This window comes from Falco peregrinus, chromosome 2, assembly GCF_023634155.1.
Source record: "Falco peregrinus isolate bFalPer1 chromosome 2, bFalPer1.pri, whole genome shotgun sequence".
Taxonomy (NCBI): Eukaryota; Metazoa; Chordata; class Aves; order Falconiformes; family Falconidae; genus Falco; species Falco peregrinus.
This window is the reverse complement of record NC_073722.1, coordinates 473,609-499,473: the sequence shown is the minus strand read 5'-3', so window position 1 is coordinate 499,473 and position 25,865 is coordinate 473,609. Positions and strand designations below refer to the sequence as shown.

General features: G+C 43.0%; 1 protein-coding gene across 20 annotated transcripts in view; it reads left to right on the top strand.

Annotated features, from left to right (window-relative positions):
- The first annotated feature begins 6,240 nt into the window (after positions 1-6,240).
- Positions 6,241-25,865, top strand: part of PROM1 (prominin 1) — a 70,175-nt gene continuing 50,550 nt past the window's right edge. For 5 of the 20 annotated variants that reach the window (XM_055797168.1, XM_055797155.1, XM_055797166.1 and 2 more), the window contains exons 1-3: positions 11,731-11,904; positions 14,464-14,527; positions 18,177-18,593. In XM_055797168.1, coding sequence (XP_055653143.1) covers positions 18,374-18,593 — 220 coding nt within the window. In that variant the 5' untranslated portion in view covers positions 11,731-11,904; positions 14,464-14,527; positions 18,177-18,373. Of the gene's footprint in view, positions 6,435-11,729; positions 11,905-11,970; positions 12,109-12,303; positions 12,322-13,019; positions 13,527-14,463; positions 14,528-18,176; positions 18,594-25,865 lie in introns of those variants that run through there. The other 15 variants (XM_055797174.1, XM_055797172.1, XM_055797170.1 and 12 more) reach the window with 9 other exon arrangements.

Below are 25,865 nucleotides of genomic sequence, written 5' to 3'. Positions count from 1 at the left end.
TTGAGAGAAACAGTAGCCATTTTGGAGACAGAATTATTCAAAATAATCTTTATAAAATGTGGAAGTTGTACATCAAATATATAAAATTAAAGAAAGTGAAGTGAAAAGGAGGAAAAAAATTGAACACACACAAAAAAAAAAAAAAAACCAGGAAAGACTTGCCTAGGCAGCAGTACTGCTTAAGAGATTCTGAATATTGCAAGGACCAACACACACACTGGGTACGTACCAAGGACAGGACACCCTTACCGAGAAAGCAAATTCAGCAGTGCATGAAGAAGAGGCTATGTATGGTGTGGGACATCATTAGGTTGCTTTCCTCAGGAAGGGAACCCTCAGCTGGGGTTGCATGTTTACACAGAGGAACTATATATATTTTAAAGGGCATACACAAATCAAAGAGAGGTCACAAGTCAGAAATTAAAACATGACTCTTAGGATAGCTTTGAAGATCTGGGCTTTGATCCAGAAAACAGAAGACCAGGGGAAGGACATGGTAACATGTGCCAGTTCATGTTCCAATATTTCAAACACTGTTATAAAAATGACAATCAATTACTCTATGTACACTGAGGGAAGGATGAGCTGAAATGAACCTAGTTTGCAGCAAAGAATATTTGGGTTAGATATTAGGAAAACTTTCTAATTATGAGCATAATTAAGTGTTGGACCAGACTGCCTGAGGCACACAGTGAATCTGCCTTCATGGGAGGTGCTGGAGTGTAGGTTGAGCAAGTGCCTCAGGATGCTCTGGGCAGACTTTGCAGCTGCGAGAGGGAGCTGGGGACCCTTCCCACTCTGTTTCTATGCCTACGTGGTATTTCTGAAATTCTGAGATCCAGTACCCAAATTAAATGTAATATTCCCGACACTATCTGTCTTGGCATTTATCTGGTCTTTGAAGTAGCTTCTGGAGCAAAAGAGAGGCTAAAAGTTTACTCCAAATGATTAAGCAACTCAATTGATAAGGCTGAATAGAAGTGCTCCAGAGAAATTTTTTTGGTCACAAATAAGTTCAAAATGACTTCATACTATGATCAAAGCACTGCTAAATCTGTGCTAAACCTCTTCCTGCCCATGGAGAAGAACTGACATTCTACAGATTTGAAATACAGCAACTGAGGCAGCCTGGATACAAAGGTTAACCTAGACAGATTAATATGAGCTTGTATAAAGCTCTTAATGCTATTCCAAATGCTAATAGTGACTGACATTATAGGGTTTCCTGGAACTGATTTAGAAAGATGAGAACTGTTTGCAATAAAAAGCCTGTTTATCTAATAAGAACAGCAAAAATTCCTTAATTACCTGGCACTTTAACAAATTATGATCTCATGTGACAGAAAAATAATTTCTACACATGGCACACATCTGTCCTATTTCCCAAGACACCATACTGTACCATACAGTGCTCTTCAAACAGGGCTCCAGAAGCACTTCTGAAATACATGCTGACAGAAAGCTGTGACAAAAGGCAAGTTTTATTAGGACCGTTTTGCCAACCAGTAAAGTGAACTGCAGCAAGTGAGTGTTTTTCTCAATGTGAGAGGAGACAGATTCACAGAGAGAGATTTTCGCTTTGCAGTGTCCACCCTCCAGACTTTCGTTCCAAGACTTGGAATAGGCAGATGAGATCATAAATGATCCTCAGCGCTCTTCACATAGGTGCTCTGCAGAGATGGTTTTGAAGCTTTTCAGCCATGCACTTGCTTTTCCTTTTTATTTCAGCCATGCACATGGTTTTCCCCTTTTTTTGTCTTTTTTACTGAAATAACAAACGTGAGACTATTGTGAATCTGGCAAAGGCGTAACGGGAGTTTTCAGAACCTCGGGGAGCTGAGCCACTTCACTGAGAGTAATCTTAGCTCACAAATAGAACAGCAGTCCCTGGAAGTATTGCAAATCTTGCTTCAGCAGCAAAAATGTATTAGAAGATTTCTTTCCCCTCTTTAACATCAGTGAGAAAATATATATTTAAAATCTTTAAGTGCTTTTGCCAAGAAAGGCTGGACCCTTCCAACCTGGTGTTCTATTATTTCAGCATCCAGTTATAAAAATACTATTCTATTCCCCTTGACCTCCATCACAAAAAACTTCAATATTAAAGAAGAAATTGGGCTTCTCAGTCAAAATCAAAAGACAAGGTATTGAATTTGCTGTCTTTCAGAGATTGTGAAGTGACTGCAGGAAATAAATATCAGAATGGCTATAATATACACAAACTTAGGCTGAAATTCAACTGGAAGGATTTTTCAAGTGCATGTGGTATGCTGTGTCACTTCAGTACACGTGTTAACATTTGAAGTACAGCAGAATTCAGGTTGGGCTGACAGCTACACACAGATATATCTCCTCTTGTTGGGTTCAATACAAACTGTATTCCCATCCCAGGACAGACTTTGTTTCCTAGTCTTTCTGGGAATTTTCACAGATTTCACATAGCCAGGAAATATTTTTCATGTGATCTCTCTGCTCTTACTTTGGCAACTCTTGGGTGGAATTACTATGCACACTTTTTTATAATGTTTTGCTGGGTTTTGCTCTGTGTATTGAGATATTCTGCAAGCTACTTAAATCCAATTTAAAAACTACTGCAACGTGCATGTTTGGTAATACAAAACAGCTGCTAAAGAAAGCTCAAAATACATCTGATGTGCACTTTTTAATTGCATGCCTTTACTGTATCAACTCTCAGCTCATATAGAATATAGAAACTAATATGTTTTACTGCAGTGAATTCTGGATTACTTTCTATAGGATGATTGCTTTTACAACTACAGCATGATTTGGGAATTTATTTTCCATGCTACAAATAAAGATCTGCAACAGCAAATATTCAAGTCTGTGCAGAGGCAAATGCTAGGCTGAGCAAGGCGCAACAGAAACTGAGAACTGGTAGCCTTGAGAAGGCTTTACCAAAATATGGTGAAAATTACTCTTTTGGTCTTGTAAAGTGTAGTACAACAAAACAGCACAAAGTCCCTAAATTTGTGGGAATAATCTGCCTGGCAGTTAGCTGCCCTCAATTGTCCTGTAAGGCTTTTCTGTCACTGCCTGTTCAGAGAGACAGGCTGAAACGCAGAGGAGTTAAATGAAGGGTCCATTTATTGAGAGGAGTGGGAACAGGAGTTTGCAATCTAAGCTCAGACTATTAGACTTCCATCTCATCAAATGTCTGTAATTCAGTGTTCAGAGAATTAAAGAGCAGAAAGATTGCCACAATATGAGTCAGGCTCAGATTTATAGAGAAAGCATTAAGAGTAATAAACAATGTTCCATGGTTTAACCCCAGCCAGCAACCAAGCCCCACGGAGCCACTCGCTCCCTCTCCCCACACGGGATGGGAGAGAGATCGGAAGAGTAAAAGTGAGAAAACTCATGGGCTGAGATGAAGACAGTTTAACAGGTAAAGCAAAAGCCACGCACACGAGCAAAGCAAACCAAGGGATTAATTCCCCTCTTCCCACCGGCGGGCAGGCTTAGCCACCCCCAGGGCAGCAGGGCTCCAGCACAGGTAACTGTGACTTGGGAAGACAAACGCCATCACACCAAACGTCCTCCCCTTCCTCCTTCTTCCCCCAGCTTATATACCCAACATGATGCTCATTGGTATGGAACATCCCTTTGGCCAGTTTGGGTCAGCTGTCCTGGCTGTGTCCCTTCCCTGCTCCCCGTGCCCCCCCAGCCCTCTTGCTGGCAGGGCCTGAGAAACTGAAAAGTCCTTGACTCAGTGTAAACATCACCCAGCAATGACCAGAAACATCGGTGTGCCATCAACATGGCCATCAACACCGAATGCAAAACACAGCGCTGCACCAGCTGCTAAGAATAAAATCAACCCTATTCCAGCTGAAACCAGGACACAATGGCTTCCAGCTTTCACAAAAGATCTTTTCTACCTTAGCAGCTGTGTAGGATTTGCAGGCTTTATATGCTGAAGAGGCTACTGCTGCTTTCTAGTTGGAACTGGTGCCAAAATCCCAATCTTTTATCTGTCATGTCTGCTTTGGACCACTGCCTCTTCCAAGCACAGACCTTCTTTTTCTACACTGTATAGCTTGTACTATACTTGATGGCAGGGAAAGCCAACAACATTCAGTCACAAGCATTATTTTAATCAAGTGACCAGGCAATACCAGTGCTGGTGGGTATTAAAACATGTTATTTAACATAGTTCTTTCTAATATTTAGTTCAGAAAAAAAGAGAAAAGCATCAAAGTTCTACTTAGCAAGGTTGCCTTCAAAAATGGAACTACTGTATCCTAACAGGTTTAGTCTGCCAAAGGAAAAGACTAAAAGAATCTTATAAAGGTCAAATGGCAAACTGTTGGGCCAAGATGTAGAGGTTAGACTTGAGGACTAGTACCAGCACTGAGTGGTACCACACCTAATTCTTTGGTATTGCTTGGTGCTGTGGAGCAACTGCATCAGTCATCACTATTAAAAGGCTGTTCAAAACAGTAGAAAAGAAATTGGAAATTGAAACTAGGAAACTCAGGTGAAGGCTAAAATTTTGATCTTTAATAATGAGAGAAGATGGCCATTCAGACAGTTCACAATACAACCAAGGTCCACTGTCACTGGAAACCTAGGCATCTCTCTCCAGAAGTCTGCCTGATGAGCTTGATGTTGAAGCTAGTATGTGAGTCTTCATGGCTTCATGTATGTTGTGCATATGAATCACAGGCAAGGTAACCAGAACAGTCCTCTCTGACTTAAAAAAAGATCCCTGTGAATCAAGGAGTTTATGAAACAGCACCTGATCATTCGTTTCTTCATGGGACGCGCTGCAGACCAAAAAGTGCCTGACTTGCTGCAGTCCCTTTTATGAAAGTAGTTGATGAGTAACTATGATGATAATGAAAGTTATTCTTTGTTTTGCCTAGATTATGTGTGCAATGTCTTTGTTTTCTGTGCCTGTGTGGGCCTCCATTCCCAGGCCAAAGTGCAGACTGTGGGATGTGCACAAGTGGATGACCTGCACCCCAGACTTAACTATTCCTTGAACCATGGCAGTCTGGACACTACCTGTGAACTAATACTTATGCAGCCAGAGACTGGAAACCTGAGCAAAGAGCAAACAAGCATGACAACATGGATGCGTCCCTGCTGTACTCACCAGCTCGACTGTGAACTCTAGCACAGAGAGATGGAAGCTGTAGCCTGCAGCAGGGCAGAACCAAGAGGCACACTGTGGCTCTTGGAGCATGAGGCTGATTTGTGCTCTGCTGGCTGCACAAATACAGTTATACGCTACCTCTTACTCAGGCTAGAATTTAAGGCTACAGATTAACTTTAAAGCAACAAACCTCAGGTGTCCTCCAACAATACAAATGTTCCCAGTTCTCAAATGCTTGGTGTTGTCATGAAGTACTTACAATATGGAAAATCATTTGACATTCTGATGGGCAAAGAGACAGAGGAGCAGAGTTAAAGGTCACCTTTTCTTTTTTATGTTGTGCATGCTTCAACAGCAGAAATACTTTTCCCTTGCTTGGTCTCTCATAGTTTAATCAGCAGAGAGGTAGAATACAGGAAATAATAAATTAATGAGAACATTAGGGAAAGAAAAAAACAATCTCCTCCATAAAATTCTGAAAACACCTTCCTTAAAAAAAAAAAAAAAAAAAGAAAAGAACAGAATTGTATTATCGAGGAGAAAATGACATTTTGCTTGGTCCATGTTATCATTGTGGCTGCAGTGTTTTGCTCAGCCATAGGGAATAATTTTGTACCACACCTGAGAAGATGAAGGAGGGAGCTGGAGATGTCAGGTGGTAGAGGGGTGAAGCTGCACTTTTTTTGCAAGACAACAGCTTGTAGATAGCTGTTGGCTGCTGTCCGAACAGCATCAGCGAGTGTGGGTTTGGGATGGGGACGGTCAGAAATGTGGGGTTTTTTTTAAGTGTGCAGTTTAACACGAGGAAACGGAGGAAAAAGTTCACTACCTAGACCAAAAGCCTGGACAAAGTAATAATTTCTCTACCCATGCTATAAGAAACTCAGGGATCAGATACTCAGCACACCTCTGTGAAAGGCTTATAAAACCCAGGCCCCTTACTATCCTGGTAATAACTTTTCAGCTGAGGTACAGTCTGTGTAAGATAAATCGTTATACTGCATATAGTTCATTTGAGGAGACTTGCACTAGGTGTAAAGTTAATAATAGAAACTAGAGCGAAGGGACCCTGTCAGGTTAATCCTGTGATGTGTGTTGTTTATGCGCTTCCTGCAAGATGTTGTAGGTGGTGATGCCATTCTCCCTGAAAACATAATGAACGGACGCCTTCCTTTCTTGTATTTTGTTGTGCTACAGATTATTTTATATTGATATTAAAAATAACCTTCTTCCAATCTTCTTTACTCACATCAGACAGAATTTACTCCGGAGCAAGCAGACAAAAGAAGGTCACTGCAGCAGCTAAGCTCCTAAGGTAGGATTACATTTTGTGGGAAGCATGGGATAGTTAGTCTGCGCTGAGGGTACTTCTGCTTATCATAGGGTCACAAACAGAGATGAAAACCGATCTTTTTTTTTTTCCTGACAACTGACTACTGACATGAATTACTTTGCTGCTGTGCTAGCTTTCCTGAGTGTACTTGGTTTGGCTTGATTAATTACCTCTGTAGTGTTTTGTTCTTACTGACATACAGATACTTTTATTAGATGCACATTATGTTTAAGCTGTATATTACAGTCTCTCTTGCCTCTGTCTAAGCAGTCCAGCTCAGGTCCTGGCTTTCAGAATAGATGAATAAATGCACTAATTAAAACAAAACCAAATCAAATAAATAAGCCACAAGGAAGAACAAAGACTCTATCAGTCCTAATCTCCAGGCGTCCGTGTCTGTAGCCCAAGGTGAGGCAGCATGCTGGGCTTGGTGCTGGATCACATACAGCTGCTGGCCGCTTGCACCATACACACAGGGGGCTTCATTAGCCAGGACTCAACTTTGTGACTGTGTGGCTGAAGCCTGTATGTACCTCCACAACATACTGGTGTGCCACAAGATACCACCGTAGTGGTAGTAAGAGATCATCTGGTCACAAGCAAGGAATTACCAGTAGTTGAGAACACACGTGCCCCATGGCCATACCCTCATTTCTAAGGGGAAAGGCACCAAACTGTGTGTGCAAGTTTGGTAAACAGGAACATCCTTCTTTAAATTTTTTTTTTCCTAAAAGATCAAATTAAGGGAAATAAGGTGCAGAAGGTTTTCAGGACTTCATTTGAAAGCATTTATTTAAGGCCAGAAGTTGCTTTCTAACAAACTGAAATGCCCTTGCTGGCATGGTCATGTCCTCTGTCAGAAAGGTCATGCTACAGTTCCCACAAAGAGAACCTGGGAGCTGTTGTTCAGGATCTTTATGTCACCAGAGAAACGCAAGGTGCTGGAGCTAGAACCAAAATCGGCGGTGGTAGTTAGCCATTGCTCCACAATCTGTTATCAAACAGCATCAGAACCAAGTCATGCTCCTTTTGTTCCAGTGTCAAAGAGACATGTGCCGTTCCCATTTTAATTTCAAGCATTCCTGACATGGTAATTTATCAGGATGTCAAGCACCAAAGCTTGCGAGCAGAACTAAAACACAGAGATGATGGAAAAACGGGGCGGGGTGGGGAGCTCATGAAAGAAGCTACAAACTCCCAGCACATGCATCATGTAATCCCTGTCAGTTTGTATCTTTGTTTAGCAGTGAAAACTCGATTCCTCAGATGAAAAGCAATGAATATAATTTCTAAGTTCCTTGACGAGTTGTCACGCAGCTCTATCACAGTTGTGAGAAGAGGGCACAGCAGAGCAGTGGCAAGACGTGTAGCTGGCAAAACATCAGCTCTCTGAAGGCACCCTAAAGCGATATACAGCAGGATAAATCTTCTGTTCAAATGAAGGCAAACCTCACTGAAATAATATCATAAACTGGCAAGAATCAAAGGTCTACAATGAAATGTCATGTTGTTTTCTAAGTTTGAGAATGAACATGAGTAAGATTGTCCATTTCCCTTTTTTATTTTCCCTCAGGAGTAAGAAATTAAGCAAATACATGGCAGGCTATAGCACACAGCTATTGTGCTGTTTCACACCATTTTTATGCGTCTTAATCATTTTTTCAAATTTTACATGCTTTGCTTCTAATACAGCAACACATTCCTCCTGCCTGCTGCAAATCCAGTTCGGAGCCCGCAGAGCCTGAGCTAGCCTGGCTCCACCCTGGGAGAGTTCACAGCCCGAAATCTGAGCTGTGAACTCACACAGCCCATAATCCCTTAAACCTCACATCCCACAGGAGAATTAACGATGAGCAGGGATGCAGCTGTGGATGTCAGAGAAGGGAGAAACAGTGCCGATGGGGAGCTGAGCAGAAGAGAGGCACGTTGTATGTGGGTAGCTGGTGGGTGCTGCTGGGCAGCATTAGCTAATTGGGAGGGTTGGCAGAATCCGAGGGGCTAAGCAGACCCAAAGGGAAGAGGGCATTGGGTGGCAGGAGGGAGGGCAGAGCTAGGCAGAGTGCACAGTGGTAGGGGGCAATGAAGGACTCGCAGGTTATAACCCACAGAAACCTAGGCAAAGCGCGCAGGCATCAGGATAAAGGGTAGAGCTGACAAGAGGGATATGTAGACTGGTTGGATTTTGGCATGTTGGCAGAATTCACTCTTCAGCGTGTTCTTGGCAAAGGGTGTAAATCACTTTTCTCCATAGCCCTGGTGCAGGGAAGGCACACTGCTCCTCTTCCCCACTTCCATGCACCCTTCTCTCCCTGAACACATGCTCAGGGAACAGCCAGAGGAAGACTAAATGCAATGTGAGCGGTTTTCTACCTCTACCTTTTCCCTTTGGGAGGTGGAAAGGTTGGAGTTACGATTTTAGATCTCTTCAGGCAATACTATGCCTAGCTTAACTCCAACTAATGAAAAAGGCTATTTGTCTAATAGACCTTTAATCACAAGCTCTACTTAAAAATCAATTACATGATACAACTATTATAGTTAAGCTCTAAATCTCACATATCTTCCTGTTATCTGAGGATTTTCCTCTGAGATAACAGAGATGATTGATATGCAGCCAGATTTTCAAATGTTCACCATAGAGTACACGCCAGGTTTCTTCATCCAGCTGTTTCTGTTTTGGATGCTTATAAAGCAGCTTTTCAAAGGCCTTAGCACCTATTGCTCTGTGGTTTGAAAGACCACTTCCTCATTTATTTGAGTAATTAGGGGCTTACCTGTCCTGAGAATCTGACTGCAGACCATTTAAAAGTTTTGGCCACAAAGAATAAAGCTAGAAGGCATCTTAATTAATTTTAGCCCAATCGCCCCAAGGCATGAAGGACCACAGATCAAAAGATGGTGTAGTCCTTGGAGAACAAGTTTTCTTGATGCTTTCTGAGCCTGCTAAGACTAAACATCATTTTCACAAGTTTGGCTTCTCTACTGTGACTGCATTACACCATCCACACAAAGCACATACCTGCACATCTTTTGCAGTGCCAACAGCCAAACATCAAACAGGCAGGTGTGCAGCTAAGCAAGCCCAGACACAGTTGCGATTTGGATCGCAGGGAGACACGGAGTGAAGGGCTACAAAATGCTGCAGTATTTCCCACTTCACAGCTGTTTGCCTCTACTGGCCATGCAGTTAGCAGAGAGGAAACATCAAGGAAAGGTCAACAGCTCCTCGGAGCGCTTTCAGGTCAGACATATACTTGGGGTTGCCAGCAATGTAATGGGAGGCAGCTGAAGAGCTCATGCTTCCATTTACCATCCCACAGTGATAAGCTCTGATGTTTTAACTAGGTGCTACTCAGAGAACACATTTTCAGGACCGAATGCGATATAAATTATCTTAACTCAGTTCAGTCACTTCCAGAGACCTTAGGCAGACTCCTTGTATCGGGCTAGATACCAATAGTATGAAGAAACTCAGACGGGACTGGAGAGCTTTCTTATATTAATTGCATCATGCATAAAAAGCAGGAAAGCTGTTACACATGGATAACACTAATCAGAAAATAGGTGTTGGTTTAGTTTGCTGAAGAAATGCCTTCATTAACAGTGTTAGTATTGATTTAATTTCAGTTCTTCTCTGAAAGCTATTATCTTTTTCCTGTAACTCTAGTTGCATGTCCTTGTGTATGCAAACTGCAGACATTTCTCACCCAGAAGTCCTGTGGTAGCCTACTATAAATGGTAGTAAACCTATAATGTATAAATTAGTAATCCAAAAGAAAATCTTAGCGTCTTTGGCTCCAGCAAGGCAAGATTTTCTGAAACTTCATTCCATGCTGTTCTCTTCCACATTTCCACATTCTCCTCAAGTTCTGTTCCACCCTTGCAGTGAGATTTGGCCTTTCTGTTTTAACCCTGTATGGAAGCAAGGCAATCAAATCCACCAGATCATCTCGTTAACAGTGTTTGGCATTCACAGCCCACTATGTGGAAGGAATGTTCTCTTGTATTTAGAACCATTTAGAACCATTATCATCCAAAGCTTAAGACTGTACTTCTGGATTTGAGGACTATCCGGCTAATATAACATATTTGTCCCTTTGTCAGGATGTTCTGTGTTTTCCCCATGACTACAGCATTGTCCTCTTTGTCACAGGGCTTAGGGTGCATATGAGAACTATAACAAGAACTAGGTCAAGAGCCTTTCTTTGAGCTCGTTGCCACTCCGTTTTCGGTTGTATCACTACACATCCTCCTGCTGAAGAAGTCCACAATTAGCTGTAGTCAGAATAATAGTTCTGGCTAGGTTCAGCCAATGTAACAACTTGTTCTTTGATGTGCATTGCTGGTAAATGCCCTGAGCTGAAATACAGGTAGAGTTCAGCAACACCAAATACCATTTGGAGGTATTGTGGGTACATGTGGGAAAACCTTTCAATGTTTGGCCAAACCTGCATTAGCAATGCAGTTTGCTGCCACAGCCGTAGCCTTGATTTCTTTCTGCCTGCCAAAAGGGAGACTAACTTGCTTCTCCATCACTCATACCAGCATGACCTTGGATCTCCAGTGCAAATTCTTTCTTTGCCTTGATTTGTGATGCTGAGTAATGGTGGGTCTACTAAGAGGCAAGAATCATGTCTATGTTTCATATATTGCAACAGGGAAACCATATTAAAATACCAAAGCTGCAAATAAAAGTCACAAAGGACAGAGGAGGAATGTGCGGGAGCCTTTGAAAGTCCGTGTTCCTGTATTGCAACCTGTAGGAAAAGCACGTCTCTTTTTACCAGTAAAATCACTGCCCCTCAGAAACAAAACCCACTCAGGAACATGGATACCAGCCCTAAAAGAAACAATAACCCCATCAGGAAATAAGGACAGCCCGTGAGAAGGGTAAACCAAGATGTTTTTTTCCACAAGCTAACGGATAAGTCACCTTGATGGGCAAGCAAGCCCGCCCGAACTCAAAGCTAGCCCTCGGCGAAATCACCGGGGGGGGGGGGGGGCGGCACGGCCAGGCTCGGAGCAGCAAGGAGAAGCTGGCCCCTGGCTCCGGGGCGCCTTACCAGCGGGCGAGCGCGGGGTCACCTCTCGCCTCGGAGCCGGCCCGGCCCGCAACAGGTCGCCGAGTGGCTGCGCGCTCCGGCCCGCCCGGGCACAGGTTCAGCCTGGCCCCCTCGGCCACGTTCCAGCAGCCACGGCACGAAGCCCTCCCCCCTTCCAGCTCCCGCTCGGCCCGGGGTTAAACCCCTCACGCTCCTCCTCTTCCTCCCCCCGCCAGCCCCAGCCCCAGCCTGCTGGGGTGGTCCCGCAGCCCCGGCCCGGGGCAGAGCCCGCCCTCCGTAATCCATGCGCGGGCGGCACCGCGACCGCCGCGGCGCTCTGAGGCGGCAGGCTGAGCGGGCCGTGCCGTGCCGTGCCCCGCCACCTCCGTCTCGCTTTCCCCGCCTGGCCGGTGAGTGCTGCCGGGGTAGAGCTCCCCCGCCGCCGCTCTGTCCGCGGGAGGCAGCAGGTGGGGGTGGGTCTCCGCCGCCTTCCCCGGCCGCTCCCGCTGCGGGCGGCAGAAGGTCCTGGCCGGGAGAGTGCGGCGGGGGCAGAGGGCCCCTTCCCCCGCGGGAGGAGCGGTGTCGGCGGGCTGGGGGCCGCTGCGGGAAGCCGGGTGCGGAGGGGACGCGTGGCCGTCGAGGGAGGCGGGTGCCCGAGGGAGCGGGGCTGCCTGCGGGGAGGGGTCCGCGGCGCTGCCGGGAGGGGCTCAGTCGGGGCTGGGAGAGCGAGCTGTGGGGGCGGGGGGCGGCGGGTGGCGGCGCTGGCAGCGGGGGTAGCCCCGGCCCTGGAAGGGCGGGCGGAGGCAGAGGGGCCGGCCGGCGGGCAAGTCTGCGCTGAGGGGGGCGGGCGAGGCGGGTTTTGCGGGCAGGGGCTGTGCGGGAGGGACGGGTTCGGCCGCGGGGCAGGGGCTGCGGCACGGCACGGCGGTGTGTGCGGGTCCGCGGGGAGCGAGGGAGGATCCGCCCGCTGAGGGGAGCGGGGCGGCGGCCGCGGCCGCGGCGAGCGAGGCGGGTTTCCTCCCCGGAGGGCCGCGTGTGGCGGGCCCGGCTGAGGAGGGGTCGGGGCCCGGCCGTGAGTGCCCGGCCGCTGGAGAGAGAGGGGTGGCGGGAGCGGGGCGGGGAGAGCCCCGGCCATCTGCGGGGAGCGGGGGAGCCGCTCCGCGGGGAGGAGGGCGCCCGCTGCGCGCACCTGCCCGGGGGTAAGCGGGTGGTGTGGCCTGAGTGGCGCCGGCGAGGCGGAGCGGTGAGGGGACACCGTGCTGGCCACGGAATCGGCCCGCCGGGTGTCGAAACCCCGCCTGGGCGCTGCAGTAACACCGCGGATGCGAGCGGGGAGGGGGCCCGTCCGCTGCCGCCAGGGGCTGGCGGTCGGTGCTGCGGCGAACGCCGCCGCGCGGGAGTTAAGCAGGCGGTGCCGGCGGTGGCTGGTCGCGCAGCGCGCACCTGGCAGAGCGCGCTGGCCCCCGGCGGTCAGGCCTTGCTCTCGGCAGGGGGGGCTGGGGGCTGGGGCCGAGGGCGGGGGGGGGAGGGCAGGCGCGGCGGTAACCCTGGGCAGTGCCGTCCTCTGCCACACATGCGGGGGAGCGGCTGGAGAAACTACCGAATGGGTCGGTGTTCCCGCAGGGGCAGAGCTGCGGTACCGTGCTGGTGTTGCAGTTTGCAGATCGAGGAGTAAGCAGCGTGCTGGAGGTCTCTACAGTTGTAGTAACTGGAAAGAAGATGAAGGGAAGGCTTGGCCTCAGCTGCCATCGGGAGTACGTGTGGCAGCATCTCGGTAGTGGGATGTGTACTCAGCCCTTGTCGGTTCAGGTTTGCCAGAAAACTGCCAGTTTGTGGGTTGGCTTTACTGTGGTTTAGAATTTTCTATGTGATGCTCAAAAGTCCTCTCACAAGGAATGCTCTATGTATGTATACTAGGGTAAAATCAAGTTAATTGTTTTTTGTTTGTCCAGTTAGTGAAAATATACTTTAAACATTTAGGGAGTTGCTGATGGTGTTCTGGTGAAGATACATCACTTAACAATTTTTACAGGTCTGTCTCTGTTGCTTGCAAACGGTTGTGACATGTACAATGAAAGGATTTTTTGTGTTGCTTTTAAAAAAACTATTTATTTTCACATTATTAAGTAGCTGCTCAAAGCAAACTGGGTTCTGAATATCCAGTTTTTCCTGAGTTGAGCACTTACTCATTTTGAGGATATAGCAAGCATGTCAGGTGCATATTGAGGCTACCTCGTGTGGAACATTTTACTTGTTTTTTGTCAGTGCTGCCAGACTCTATTTTGCAGGCCCTAGTGCTTATTAGGTTTGTTTGCTTCTTACTCCTTCTATAGCAACAGGTTGTAATTGTTGGTAGACTTAGCACAGATTTTATAATGGAAAACTGTACCTTTCTAACTTGCCAACATCTAATGTGGCTTACCGGGTTATGTCTCTTGAATGGGAAGGTGGTTGTTGTTGTTTGGTTTTGGTTTTTTTTTTATACTTGAGAGTTTTAGTCTACCTGTAACTATCTGTTTTGTGGCTGTTTTAATTAATTCTGCTCTTCTGGTGGTTGCTCTCACTGGAGCAACCTCAGTCAAGGGGATTATGGACTTGGATTTTCAAATGACTAACTAAAAAATGTAACAAACATAGCCAGATACTTTGTGGGGGCTTCCTACGGACAACTGCATCCTTCCACCATCCCATCCCATAGTGGTTCATGGCCAGCTGGCTCCCTCATCAAGCTTTAGCAGTCTAGCCTCCGGTTGATTTAATTTCAGTTTGCAGGGTTAATCGTTGTTGCATCACTGCACTGCAGCGTTGTATTTGCATGGATTGCAGTGTTAAACAGAGGGAGACCACTCCTGTTGAAACAAAGAGCTGGGCATCATGCTCTTTCAGAGCTCTGTTATTTAGAGTTGATGTATCGTGGAAGCAGTTCTGAACTAATGCATCTCTTGCTCTGTCTCCTCTCCTCCTCTCAGACTTACAGTGGGGTTGCTGAAGCTTTATTGGTTTTGGAAAATACTGCAATATTTTTAATAACAGGTAGGATATATCAGAGATATGATAATACTGAAGCATGCTTGGTAAAAGGATGAGGGTGTTCTCCACAGACAGTGAAGCTCTAGTCTTTTAAAGATGGACACTTGTAAACCACACAGAAAATAAACTCTTTCATTATTACATATCTGAAGTACTTAACAGGGTTTGTGTTTTGTTTGTTTTTAATCAAAACATAATGTAATGGATATCTTATTTGATAATTAACATAAGCACTTGAAAGGTTCACACAACTTCTTTTCATTCTCTATTTGCTTGAACTTGGGGAGAGTTGTACTGGCAGTTACTGTAGCTCACTGACTGCAGGGATGCCACACTGTTTCTGAGGAAATGGGATGGCTGTATGCTGCAATGAAGAGTGCTATGAACTGCTATGTAATTCTCTTTACATGTGTCACTTTTGTGTGAGTTCTTGCAGTTCTCAATTACAAATTTCATGGATAGATTTTTGCTCTTTGGTGCTATATGTCTTGCATATTTAACAACTGATATGCTCCCAGCTAAGTTTCCTTTAGATACCAAGATAAGGATAACTGCTGGGAGCTTTTTTATATCTGGGTTATTTTTAGGTAGGTTGAATACATATTGAATGCTCAGATGTATCCTGAGTTACAGGTTTAATAGTGTTTCTGTGAGTTCCTGATCATTATTAATGTAACCTTGAGAATACATTAGTGTTTTCTGTAGTATGGAGCGGATCTGGTGTCAGTGTGGAGGAATCGCCCAGTAAGACTATATATACCACATTTATCGTGATACATTTGTCAAAAAAGGGAGAAGAAGAGACTATGGTCAGAATTCTGCAGATTTTGTGATACGCAAGAAACCCACCTGCTTTTGAAAGATTCTGAACTTTATAAAAGTTTAACTGAAAGTTAGGTAGAGTTGGAGACTGCAGTAATGTCTTTGGAGTTGAAAGCTGGTTATGTGTCTCCGCTTAGCAGGATATTGTTTGTATCTGCAGTACAGGTAGTGTCCTTGGAATTTCAGTAGTGTCCTTGTCTTAAAACTGCCACCCTTTTGTCTTGGTTAATACATGACTTCATGTTTCTAGCAGTTGTAGTGATTATTTTCTTATATTGGGAGGATGTTTTGACAGTGCTTTATTTGCCTGCTTGTGCAATTAGATACACTTTAAATTGTTCCTAACCTAAAATCTTAACAGCAACAAAAAACCCCGAGCAACTTGTGTGTACTTCTGCCCTTTGTCTAGTATAACAGAATGCACTCAGTCTTCTGGATTTGCCTTAAGCCACCAGTTAGGTAGGTCATCTTCCTCTCAATTTCATTCTTCACAAACACACCTAAAATTTCTCAGTACTGTACACTTTTGTATCTGTTTCCTTAACTCTTGGAATCGTGGCTCAGTCACCATGTGTGAGCTTTTTCTCCTGACTCTTCTCCTGAAGTGTTGCAGCTGTACTTGAGAAATCTCCAGAAAACTAAACTAAACTTAGAGGAAGTGTTCAAACTTTAAGAAAACCAAGTTTTACTGTACTGTATCAAATTTGTACAATCTTCGCTGTTCTGTCATTAAGGCAAAATAATTTTTTTTCACTTAGTTCTGGTCTTGTGATATTTTGTCCTGGAGAGTTTCTGTAGATTAGATAATAAATGACTGCAGCCTAAGAAAGTTTTGGGTTCTGACGATTTCTGTGACCAACCTAACTTAAAATTCCACTGAAAAAGATCTTTTATGTTGAAGAAAACTAGTCTTAAGAAAATTTAAAGGAGGAAAAATAATAATTTGGAGCTGCACTGTTTTTTTTCTTTCATTATTCTTTAACAAAATATTCTTTTCCAGATAGGAAAAATACTTATGGTTTGTGGTTTAAGTTCTTATGTTTCTGTGTTGAGCATCATATTTCAGAGTGGTCGCTAACATCACCTTTTTGAATAAGGCTTGGATAATTCTACTATTCATAGCATTATTACTATTCATTCTTGGTTTTCAGTAGCCATGAGGGGGAAAAGTAGATTTGTTTTTCTTCTTAACTCGATTGGACTTCAGGGAAGCAAAACTACCTCTGGTTCTTTGATCTGGTCTTGTATTCCTTTTGTTCCGTATTTGTCTTGATCTATCCTTTGAATGTAGCACAGACTATTAAACAAGACTGCAACGTGGTTTCTTGCAAGTCAGTGCTGGTTTTTGGAAGGGTAGCCTGGTTTTGCCAGACACTGTAAAGCATGGGAGAGACTTAAGACTCACCTTACTACCAATTTTAAGTCTTCTGTCTTCAGCATCACCTTGACCTGGAAGCACCTTGGAAGAAAAAGTATTGGTGTAGGCTTGGACTGACTGAGGCCATGAGATGTCTGTGTTATTTTGCTGTCATTTGTCACATGTCAGCACCACATGAATGGTCTGAACACCAAGGTGGAGATTAAAAATATTTCTATTGGGTAGTGCTGCTGAAAAAGGCAACAGAGGGATAACTATGCTAAGCAAAGGCAGTTTGTGCTGGGTGCTCTCTGATTTGAAGTGTGCAGTTTGTTGGGCGCAGTGTCCCCAGATGTCCCCACCAATGGCACTTTGGTAGATCACCAAAGACATTTCAAAGGTAAGCCAGTCTGATGGGTGGGAAGGTCAGCGCAGTGATTGCTGGCACACTTGCCAAGTACAGGAGGCTTCGGAAGCTGAAAATGTTTCTGTTAACTTTTGTTGTTAGGTTTTTTTGTCTGTTTCCAAAGTCAGAAAATGTTTCTGTTGCTGGTTGGTTGTTTTTTGATTTTCTTCTGGTCTGTTTCCTTGGAGGCCACCACAGCCCATGCTGAAGTGAAGGAGCCTTACTTAGCCCCAGATAGATGATGTGATCAGTTGTTTTGCAGGAAACTTTGTTGGGGGTTGCATTTCTTAAGTGGTGGTTGATTAAACTGCTGTCATTTCTGTAGATTCAGAATGTTCTTAAAACATGCGTAAGCACCCAAAGTCATCTTAATGACACTCAGCTTTAGCAAGCTATGAATAAAAATTGTTGAGTTGACTTTTCCAGTTCCGAAGGAGAGCCTTGAGATAGTTTGAGTTAATAGAAGGTAATGACTGACACCCATTGTCACCTGTCAGGAGAGTGAAGTTCTTGTTCTGGTTTTTTTGTTTTGTTAACTTTTCAGCGATGAATAATTTCTTTCCTCTGTCTTGGAAGACAATTAAGAGTAGTTGGCATCTGGAACGTTTTACTGAAAGGTTGAGATTAAAGAAGCTACAGGATATGACTAGTAATAATTGCCATCAACTATGGTAACATCAGGTGGCTGATTAAATGCATTGTGTAACTGTTGTGACATGACATATTGTACTCAGTCAGAAGTGCAATTCATACATTGTTCCTTTAGTTTTGTTTCCCTTGGAGCTGTCCCAGTACTCTGCTTTATTTGTTTTTGAAAACTCACTGACCTGGAACTATGCATAACTGTTCGTTTCCGCCCCCCCCCCCCCCCCCCCCCCCCCCAAGTACAGTATGTTATAGACTGTATTACTGACAAGCCTCAATCTTTTTTTTGTTTTTTTTTCTTTTCTATCCTATCTGGCTTGCTTTTATAACTATTGATCAATTTTCACAGAAGACTGCAGGTTATCTTGCACTTTCTAATTTGCTTCCACACACCTTAACAAGCTCTTTCTTGATTTTGCCAGAGATGGTGCGCTGAGTCATTTCCACAAGAGGCTTCTGTACTACTCTGAAGAAAGAATACATTGAAGGATAGATAAAAGGTGTGAGGGCGCACCTGCATTTTCCCGGTTAGAAAGCTAACCCCCAAGTGAATGTTTGAAGACTTCTAGGCTTGGTGGGACAGATATCTCTACCTCCAATTTTATGAATACCGCTAGCTATGGCTGTGGAACTTTGTTTGCTGCTGCTGCTGTTTTGTGGAAGTACCATTTCAGAGGTACAGCCTATATACAAACCACCTCCTGGGACTTTGGATTTTGGATTTGTACCAGCCAAGACCTATGATACAGGTGCATACCATGAACCTGGGCCAATAGGAATTTTGTTCAAAATAGTACATGCATTCCTGTACTTAGTGCAGCCAAATTATTTTCCTCAAGGTAAGCAATAAACTATATTTTTTTCTTTTTTTTAAATAAAGATTTGTTACTGATGTGTTCATCCTGTTGTAGTTATCAAGACCATAATCTGGAAGTAAATGATACAAAGGGTTTTGTTAGTAGCATGTGTTACGGCTTGGAAATGTGTACAGTTCCATATAAATAACATTTTTCTGCTAAGCATAGTGGGGAGGAGGTTGTTAATGAAAATGAAATACTGGTGAAATTTCATACATGCTTACAGATCTCAAAGCTGTCACTGATGAATCTGAGACTTTTTCTTAAGTATGCTTAGAAGCATGAGGTAGGTGTAAAGCATGAACTGCTTTATATTAAGTAGTAAATCTATAAGAGACAACTCTCTTAGAATTGCATATGATAAACAGTCAGGTGGTTTCGGTATTACAAGATTTTGCTTAGGAAATGGAAGTTTAGCAACTTGAAATAAATTTCATTTGTTTCATACCTGTGCATCCACAGTGTATGGTTTTATGTAAGGGCAGTTCCATTACACATTCCTTTGTGAGCTGTCATTTTAAGACTTGATGTTTTATTGTGTGGGGTTTTTTTTTTTTCCATTCCTTTCTTACTAAGTTGTCTCTTCTTCTAAAGGAAGAGTTAAGATATCAGAGAAGTGTGTGCTTACTGAGGTTGTATTGATTAAAAGGTGCTTTTGTGAACTCTGTGTGTTTGTGGGTATGGTGGTTGTATCCACTTTCCAACATTTCTCTTTCTTTTAGCTCTTAAAAGAAAATGCTAATGTGTTTGTATAATACAGGCATATAAAATTATATTGAGGTGAAGCGCTAATAAAATCTAAGAATGGCTTTGTTTTGTTATTAGTGTCTTTTGGTGGTTTAGCTGTATCTGTGTATAAAAGGCATCTGTGTTGTTTTGTAGTACATCTTTCAATTTATATATTAAAACTGTTAGTAATTTAAAGTCTTAAATAAATTCTGTGGTCATGTACCTGTGTGATACCGGTGAACTATTATTTGCTTGTATTTTTGACACTTCTTCAATAGCTATAGAAGAATGAGCTCAAATGAACAGGAGTGAATGAATTCTATTTAGACAGGTGCCCAGAATCCCAGGTGTTAACCAGGAGAGCAAAATCCTGGCCTGTTCCCTGCAGGGGAGCCTGAGCAGGTCTTGCACAAGATGTAAATGAGGGCAATTGCATGAAGTAATGTCACCTTTTAGAGGAACTGTTTCCAGATACCTCTGCTTTCGTGGCCTCTTTCCTTCCATTAAATACGCAGATGAACTATTTGCCTCTCTGTGTGACCTGGTGTGTTAGGGTTACTGTGTGATGCAGTAGAATCATCTGCATTCAGCTCTCAGAACTTTGTTCTGCCCGAAGTCCTGCTTGAGTATTTTATTCTCTTGTGATTGTGGAAACTTGATTTCAGTGAGATGTTTACTGTGTCTTTATTTTAACAGGAATTTAGTCCTGTTTTGTATGTATCCTTGTATGTCAAACTTACTATTATGCACCCTAAGCATATAAATAATTGAGTATAGAGTTTATGATCGAGATTATAGCCCTGCGTGACTGCTTGTAGTAAGTTCTGTGTCAAGTAGGTGTTGTGAAATCCATCATTAAAGAGAAAGGAGACATCCAGAAGTAAATCACTTATTCTTAACTTACAAGTTTTGCACATCTCATAACTCTTCCTTCCTTGTGGATACTTTTTGCCAAATCGGTTATTTTTGAAGTTTGGCTTTCATTACTTGCATTAGGTGAAGTCCTTTTCCCATGCCCCCACATACCTCACTACAAAATACAGATTTGACAGATCATGACAGTTTGAGTCATACCATTTAATTGGTTAATCCCCATAATCTCTTTTGCCATATGCTGTTCTATTTTCACATTCGGTGTATTAGTGGTGTAGCTACATACTTGAAATGCTTCTTTTATTTTTTTAAACTGCCAACTTGAAGTAGAGTTAATTCTGATTCAGAGATGAAAATAAACATAATCACAAATGGGCACAGAAGGCAAGCCTTTTGATGTTTCTAACTCAAAACTTCATCATTCCAATTGGGCTGGTGCTTCAGAAGAGTTAGCTCCAGGTTGATGCCCCAGTGTATTGCGTATAACCATAACAGTGGAGAAGTGTGATTTGTGTGCAGAACTTGACATCAATCATTTAGACCTTTGATCTTCGTAGGCTTTTTTTTTTCTTAGTACTTGGAAGTACTTGCTGTTTGGTTTTCCAATCTACTGTAAGTCCTCTTAGCTGAGAGGAAAAAAGTGACAGGATTGTCTAATTGCATTTAGATATTCCTGCCTTTGTAATTTTTGTCCTTTCAGTAGTGCTCTGATGGAGCTGAATATGTTACAGTACAACATTCATATTCCTTCAGTCCCAAGTGTGCCTTTTAGGAAGAAAGCTTAAATGAGCTTCATACTGTTACAATAAAGCAAAATATGAAGTACATCAGAGTCTTTGGAAAATGTTCTTAAAGTATTTGCATGCTGCTAAGCCTTAACATTTAAATAAATGTTCTTATGTTACTTAAGTTGAAAGAGATCACTTCATTTAAAGAAAAATCAGTCAAATATTTTGTAAGGGGTTTTTTTGGTTAAATCTATTTATTCACTTCCAAATTTGTGCATGCCATCAGATTTGTGGACATACAACTTAAATCTAAGTTTAGATTTAATAGGTAAATTATTAATGTGATTAAATACAGTGCTGCGTAAAGTACGATAACAGAACCTAGTCAAGGATCTGTAACTCCTGAAGTTTTTTTTAAATTGCTGAACATTTAAGACCAGCACTGTGCTCTTTAGCTGTGGCAAGAAACTAATTTAACAAAAGTGAACTAGGTTATCTGATTGCAGTGGTTCAGTGAGTGTAAACAGATTCTGCTTTCAGCTCCAGCAGTCAAATGGTTTTGTCCTCACCAGATGGTGTGCAGGTGTAAGTGGGAGTGAATTTACTCCTCTAAGCATAAAATGTTACGCAGGAGAGCAGCCCCCATTTTGAGTTAATGGTAACACTGGAATGGAAAAGACTGGTCACTGGCTTGCTGCCTGAAGCTCAGCAGGTCACTTGAATCTTGCTTTACCTTGGTTTCTCCATTTGTAAAATGGAAATGAAGGTGCCACTGCTGCTTTTGTCGACTGTGTAGTATAGACCATCATTATTCTTTGCTGTTAATAGCACCACTTAAAATAAATAGATGATAACAGGAAAATTACAAGTTGTTTCTATCACTCAGCTAAGAGGATGTCTAACAAAACATTGTCAGTTCTCCTTTCTTGTATGTCATAAACCGAAGCATTAATTTATTAGTAAAGTTAAGTTAGTTCATGGTTGTGACATGTTGCATGTCATCTGTTCTGCCACAGACCTTCAGATGTGAATCTGGTGTAGACACGGCCTGGTCAGTATGATCCTCTGGCTGCTATGAATTATCTTACTATGGTTTTGTCTTTGTTCCCATGGAAACCAGTTGTTAGTTGCAGTAAGACAATGTTAATCTGAGATTCCATTTGCCAGCAGGATGTACACAAATCTTCAGCTTCACAGCTTGTGTCTTGTCAGGAGAATGTGAAGAGTTCACAAAGGAAATAAGCTGGGAATAAAGCTCCTGTACCTATTTTTAGGTGAAATAAGACAAAAACGTACAGGCCTGTTTACCTTACTCCGCTGTACCTGAATGTATTGCAGGACAGCTGTGCCACTTCTGTTAAGTTACAGCTGCCTTGTTCCAGCTTCTGTTTTTTGTTTTGGGTAAGCCTGTTTCTGCTGAAGCAGGAATAAAACTTTATCATAAAAATCAACTGTTGAATGCAGGTACTTCCTGGGCAAAACATAGTATGGAGAGGTAAATGTACTGTTTGCCTGTGGGGAGCAAGGGCAAGCTAGGTTTTAGACCTGGAGTACACCTCTCAATTCTGTATGTGGAGTTTCACTTGTTGAACAGTTTGAGCATAAGACTTGAGGATCAGGACTTGACTATTTTAATGCAAAGTCCTGCCTCTGACCCCTTTTGGTCTTCCTTTCTCCTTACCTGGTCAGCCTTTAAAGCAGCTGCAGATTGCAGAGTTCAGCAAGTTAGTCTTGTGTGAAATCTCTTCAATTAATCTCTCACATTAGTGTATTCAGCAATTAAAACATTGTAACATTTTTTTACAAAATTGCATAATGATGTGAAAATAAACAGTGTATCTGTACCTAGTATAGCTGTAACAAAATGTATATGCAAAACCCTATTGTAGGTAGGTTTGAGCTTCTAGGATATTAATTCTTCTTTTAAATATACATTAGCTATGTTGGCTATGAGGTTCAAAAGGAAATAATAAAAATGCTTTATCACCCCCTCAGTTAAAAACTCACTCAGATTTATTTTTCTTTTTGTGCAAGACTAACTTTGCCTTTTGTAACTAGTTCTTGGTTGCCTGTTTCTACTGCAGTTTTGCTTCCTGATAGTAATAAATCTTCCACAACGCTCCTACCAAAAAAAAAAGCACGTCGGGATGTTGTGGCATTGGAACCAAACTCAGTTACATGTAGCTGGCAATGCCCTTTTTTTTTTTTTTTTTTTTTTTTTTTTTTTTTAAACTTGAGACTTTCCCAGGAGTGTTGGCCATGTCTGCCACAGGCAGGTGGTGAAGGGATGTGAGTTCTGACATACACAGATGCTGCAGTCAAGCAATGTAAGATACTGTGCAGGTACCCAAAACAGTTATGACCTCTTGTAAAAACTTAAATTACAGTATCTTTTTGTCCAGTTGTACGAAGTCTCAGTTTTAGTTTGGGTGTGAAACTGCACTGATGCAAGAGACTGCTTTTTTGAGCTAGTGTTTGACAGCTACCCCCCTGTGTATGTGGATTGGTTTTCTTAAAGCTTATTACGTCCTGGAGCTGGGTTGGGGGGTGCAATAACTGAGAAGAAGGGAAGAAGAGCAAGACTCGCCGTCCAGGTTACCTGTTAGATTGGCTAAGCGCTATTGTGAAAAAAAACAATTTCAGTAAGCTGTAGAGTCAGTGCCTTCACCACAACCTTCTAACTGTTGGTTGGTTGGTTGTTGGTGTTTGTTTTTCCCCAGCACTGTGGCTAGAGCTGTGATATGACTTTAGAGTAGTAGTTGAAGTGTGCATATCAAAAATACAGGTTTAGTGACAGAGGTTATATATAGCAAGTAGTGGTGGTGTCATTTGTGTAGAACTGGGGTAAGAAGGGGGACTTGCAGTGCTTCTTTACTTGGTAATGTGTATGCATTGAAAGAAATTTTTTGTGTTTAATGTTGGAAATACTGGGGGAAGATGGAGCAGCAGGAAGATACAAGATAAATTAGCCTCTTCTCTGCCCACTCATATACATTTAAGGAAAGTGTGTTTGAAAAGATCATTGTTCATTTCATGCTGGGAAGTTAAGAGATGCTTTACTTGATGACATACCCGTGTAAACAAGGAACACTTGGAATGTTTCTGAAGTAGATTTAAGGCCTGATTTTTTTATTTTTTTATTTTCCTAGGTGTCAGAAGAGTAATTCCTTTTTCACTGAACTATTGCAGACTGCAGACTATCTAACAGATTGCTCGCCAAAAGGATTTTTGGTGGACAGGGAGGGAAGGCTTATACAGATTATCTGCTAGAGGCTACTGCAGAGAACTGTAGTTGCAGACATTAACTTTTCTTTAATGTCTTCCTGCCCACTTCTTTTGGGTGATGTAAACAAGGAATCTCTCTTGCAGACAGGTTTTCCGTTATTTTTTTTTTTTTTTAAGTGTAGCATGGCTGATCATCTGAACGTCTTGCACTATACGCACATGTGGAATCCTTTTTGTACAGCATCCTCAGTGTGTGCCCTGGTCTGGTTTAATACCGCCTGCCTGCTGTGCCTGGGAGAAAAACATGCCTTGACAGCAATTGGAAAATGACAATCCAGCTTCACAACTTCAATATTACCAGGACAGAAGGGAAAAACTAATGAAAGTGAACCTCAAGCAGAGTCTGAGGGAGCTGAGTTACTTTCTGTGGGGAGAATGTTCAGAAGTGGCATCACCACAGGTGGCTATGGTGATAGGCTGGAGGGCACCTGAAGCAGCAGTGCCTTTTGGAAGCTAGATTATAATAATAAATAAAATGGGCCTACAGTTGTGTGGTATTGAGACTCGCTCATGTTTCCCAAACCTAAATTGCCTTCTATCCCTTCCAAATTAGACAGCTATGTCAGTCGTGTCTGTTGGGAACATTTCATAGCAAATGGGTTGGGCATTTTCTGGGCAAGGTACTGACCTGGCTCAGGAGACCTGCTGATAGTCACAGCATGGGCAGTGCCAGACCAGTGCTGAAAGTGTCCTGACCCTGTTCTGTTTGTCTGTGGATATCAATGGGAGACACAACATATAACCAAAGAGGTGATCAGCAGTGTTCTGTGCCTTGGTGCGCAGGGGATGACTTCTGGGCGCAGCTAAATCCAGGGGTGCTGGCTACAGGGAAGGGAAGGGTGGGAGCTACAGGATGGTATTGTGACAGAGAGTAGCCTTATTGTTTGTTTATCGTCCTAGGTAAAGTAGCTTCATTGGTAGGGTTTGTGTATTTATTTTTAAAAAAACATGCAATTTTAGGACACAGTACCTTTGCATCTAGATTACTGTGTGGTGTGTGTATTGGGTGTGGTAACATTAGATAAGTTGAATATAGCATGGTGTCTGTGTGCTACCAATAACAGTAAACCACAATTTGAATTAAGCTCTGGGTGCATTAATTTTTCTTCTCTAAAAGATTGCTTGTCCCATTTAGTATCTCGTAGCAAAGAGATAAGTACCTTGGGCATCACCTTGGTCAAAGCCTAAGGTTCACCTTTCAGCTGCCAGTGCACAATCACAGTCAGAGTATACCATGTGAAGAAGGCAGTTCTTTGTGTCACTTCTGCTGTTAATAGGAAATCTAAACCGCTAAAAGCATGAAAGCTTATTTGAGACTTCCAGAGCATACCTGCAGCGTCTTGTATGGTAAGAAGTAGGATGAAATAGGTTTTGGGTCAGCCACATTCTCTGGTAACATGTTTCACGTGTGAACCTCTGAAAACGTATCTGTGACTGCAGACATCTTACAGGTTTTCAGGCCACTCTGCTGAGGCTCCGTGATTTTCCTAGCTTAACGATGGCTGTCCATTCTCCCCCTTCCATTTAGGTTTTACAAGCTCATCTATCTGCATAGTATCCAACCTTGTTCTCTTTTCTAACTTGTAGTTCATGGAACTGACAGGGAGAGGTGGGGGATGTCACTGGACTTACAGGAATA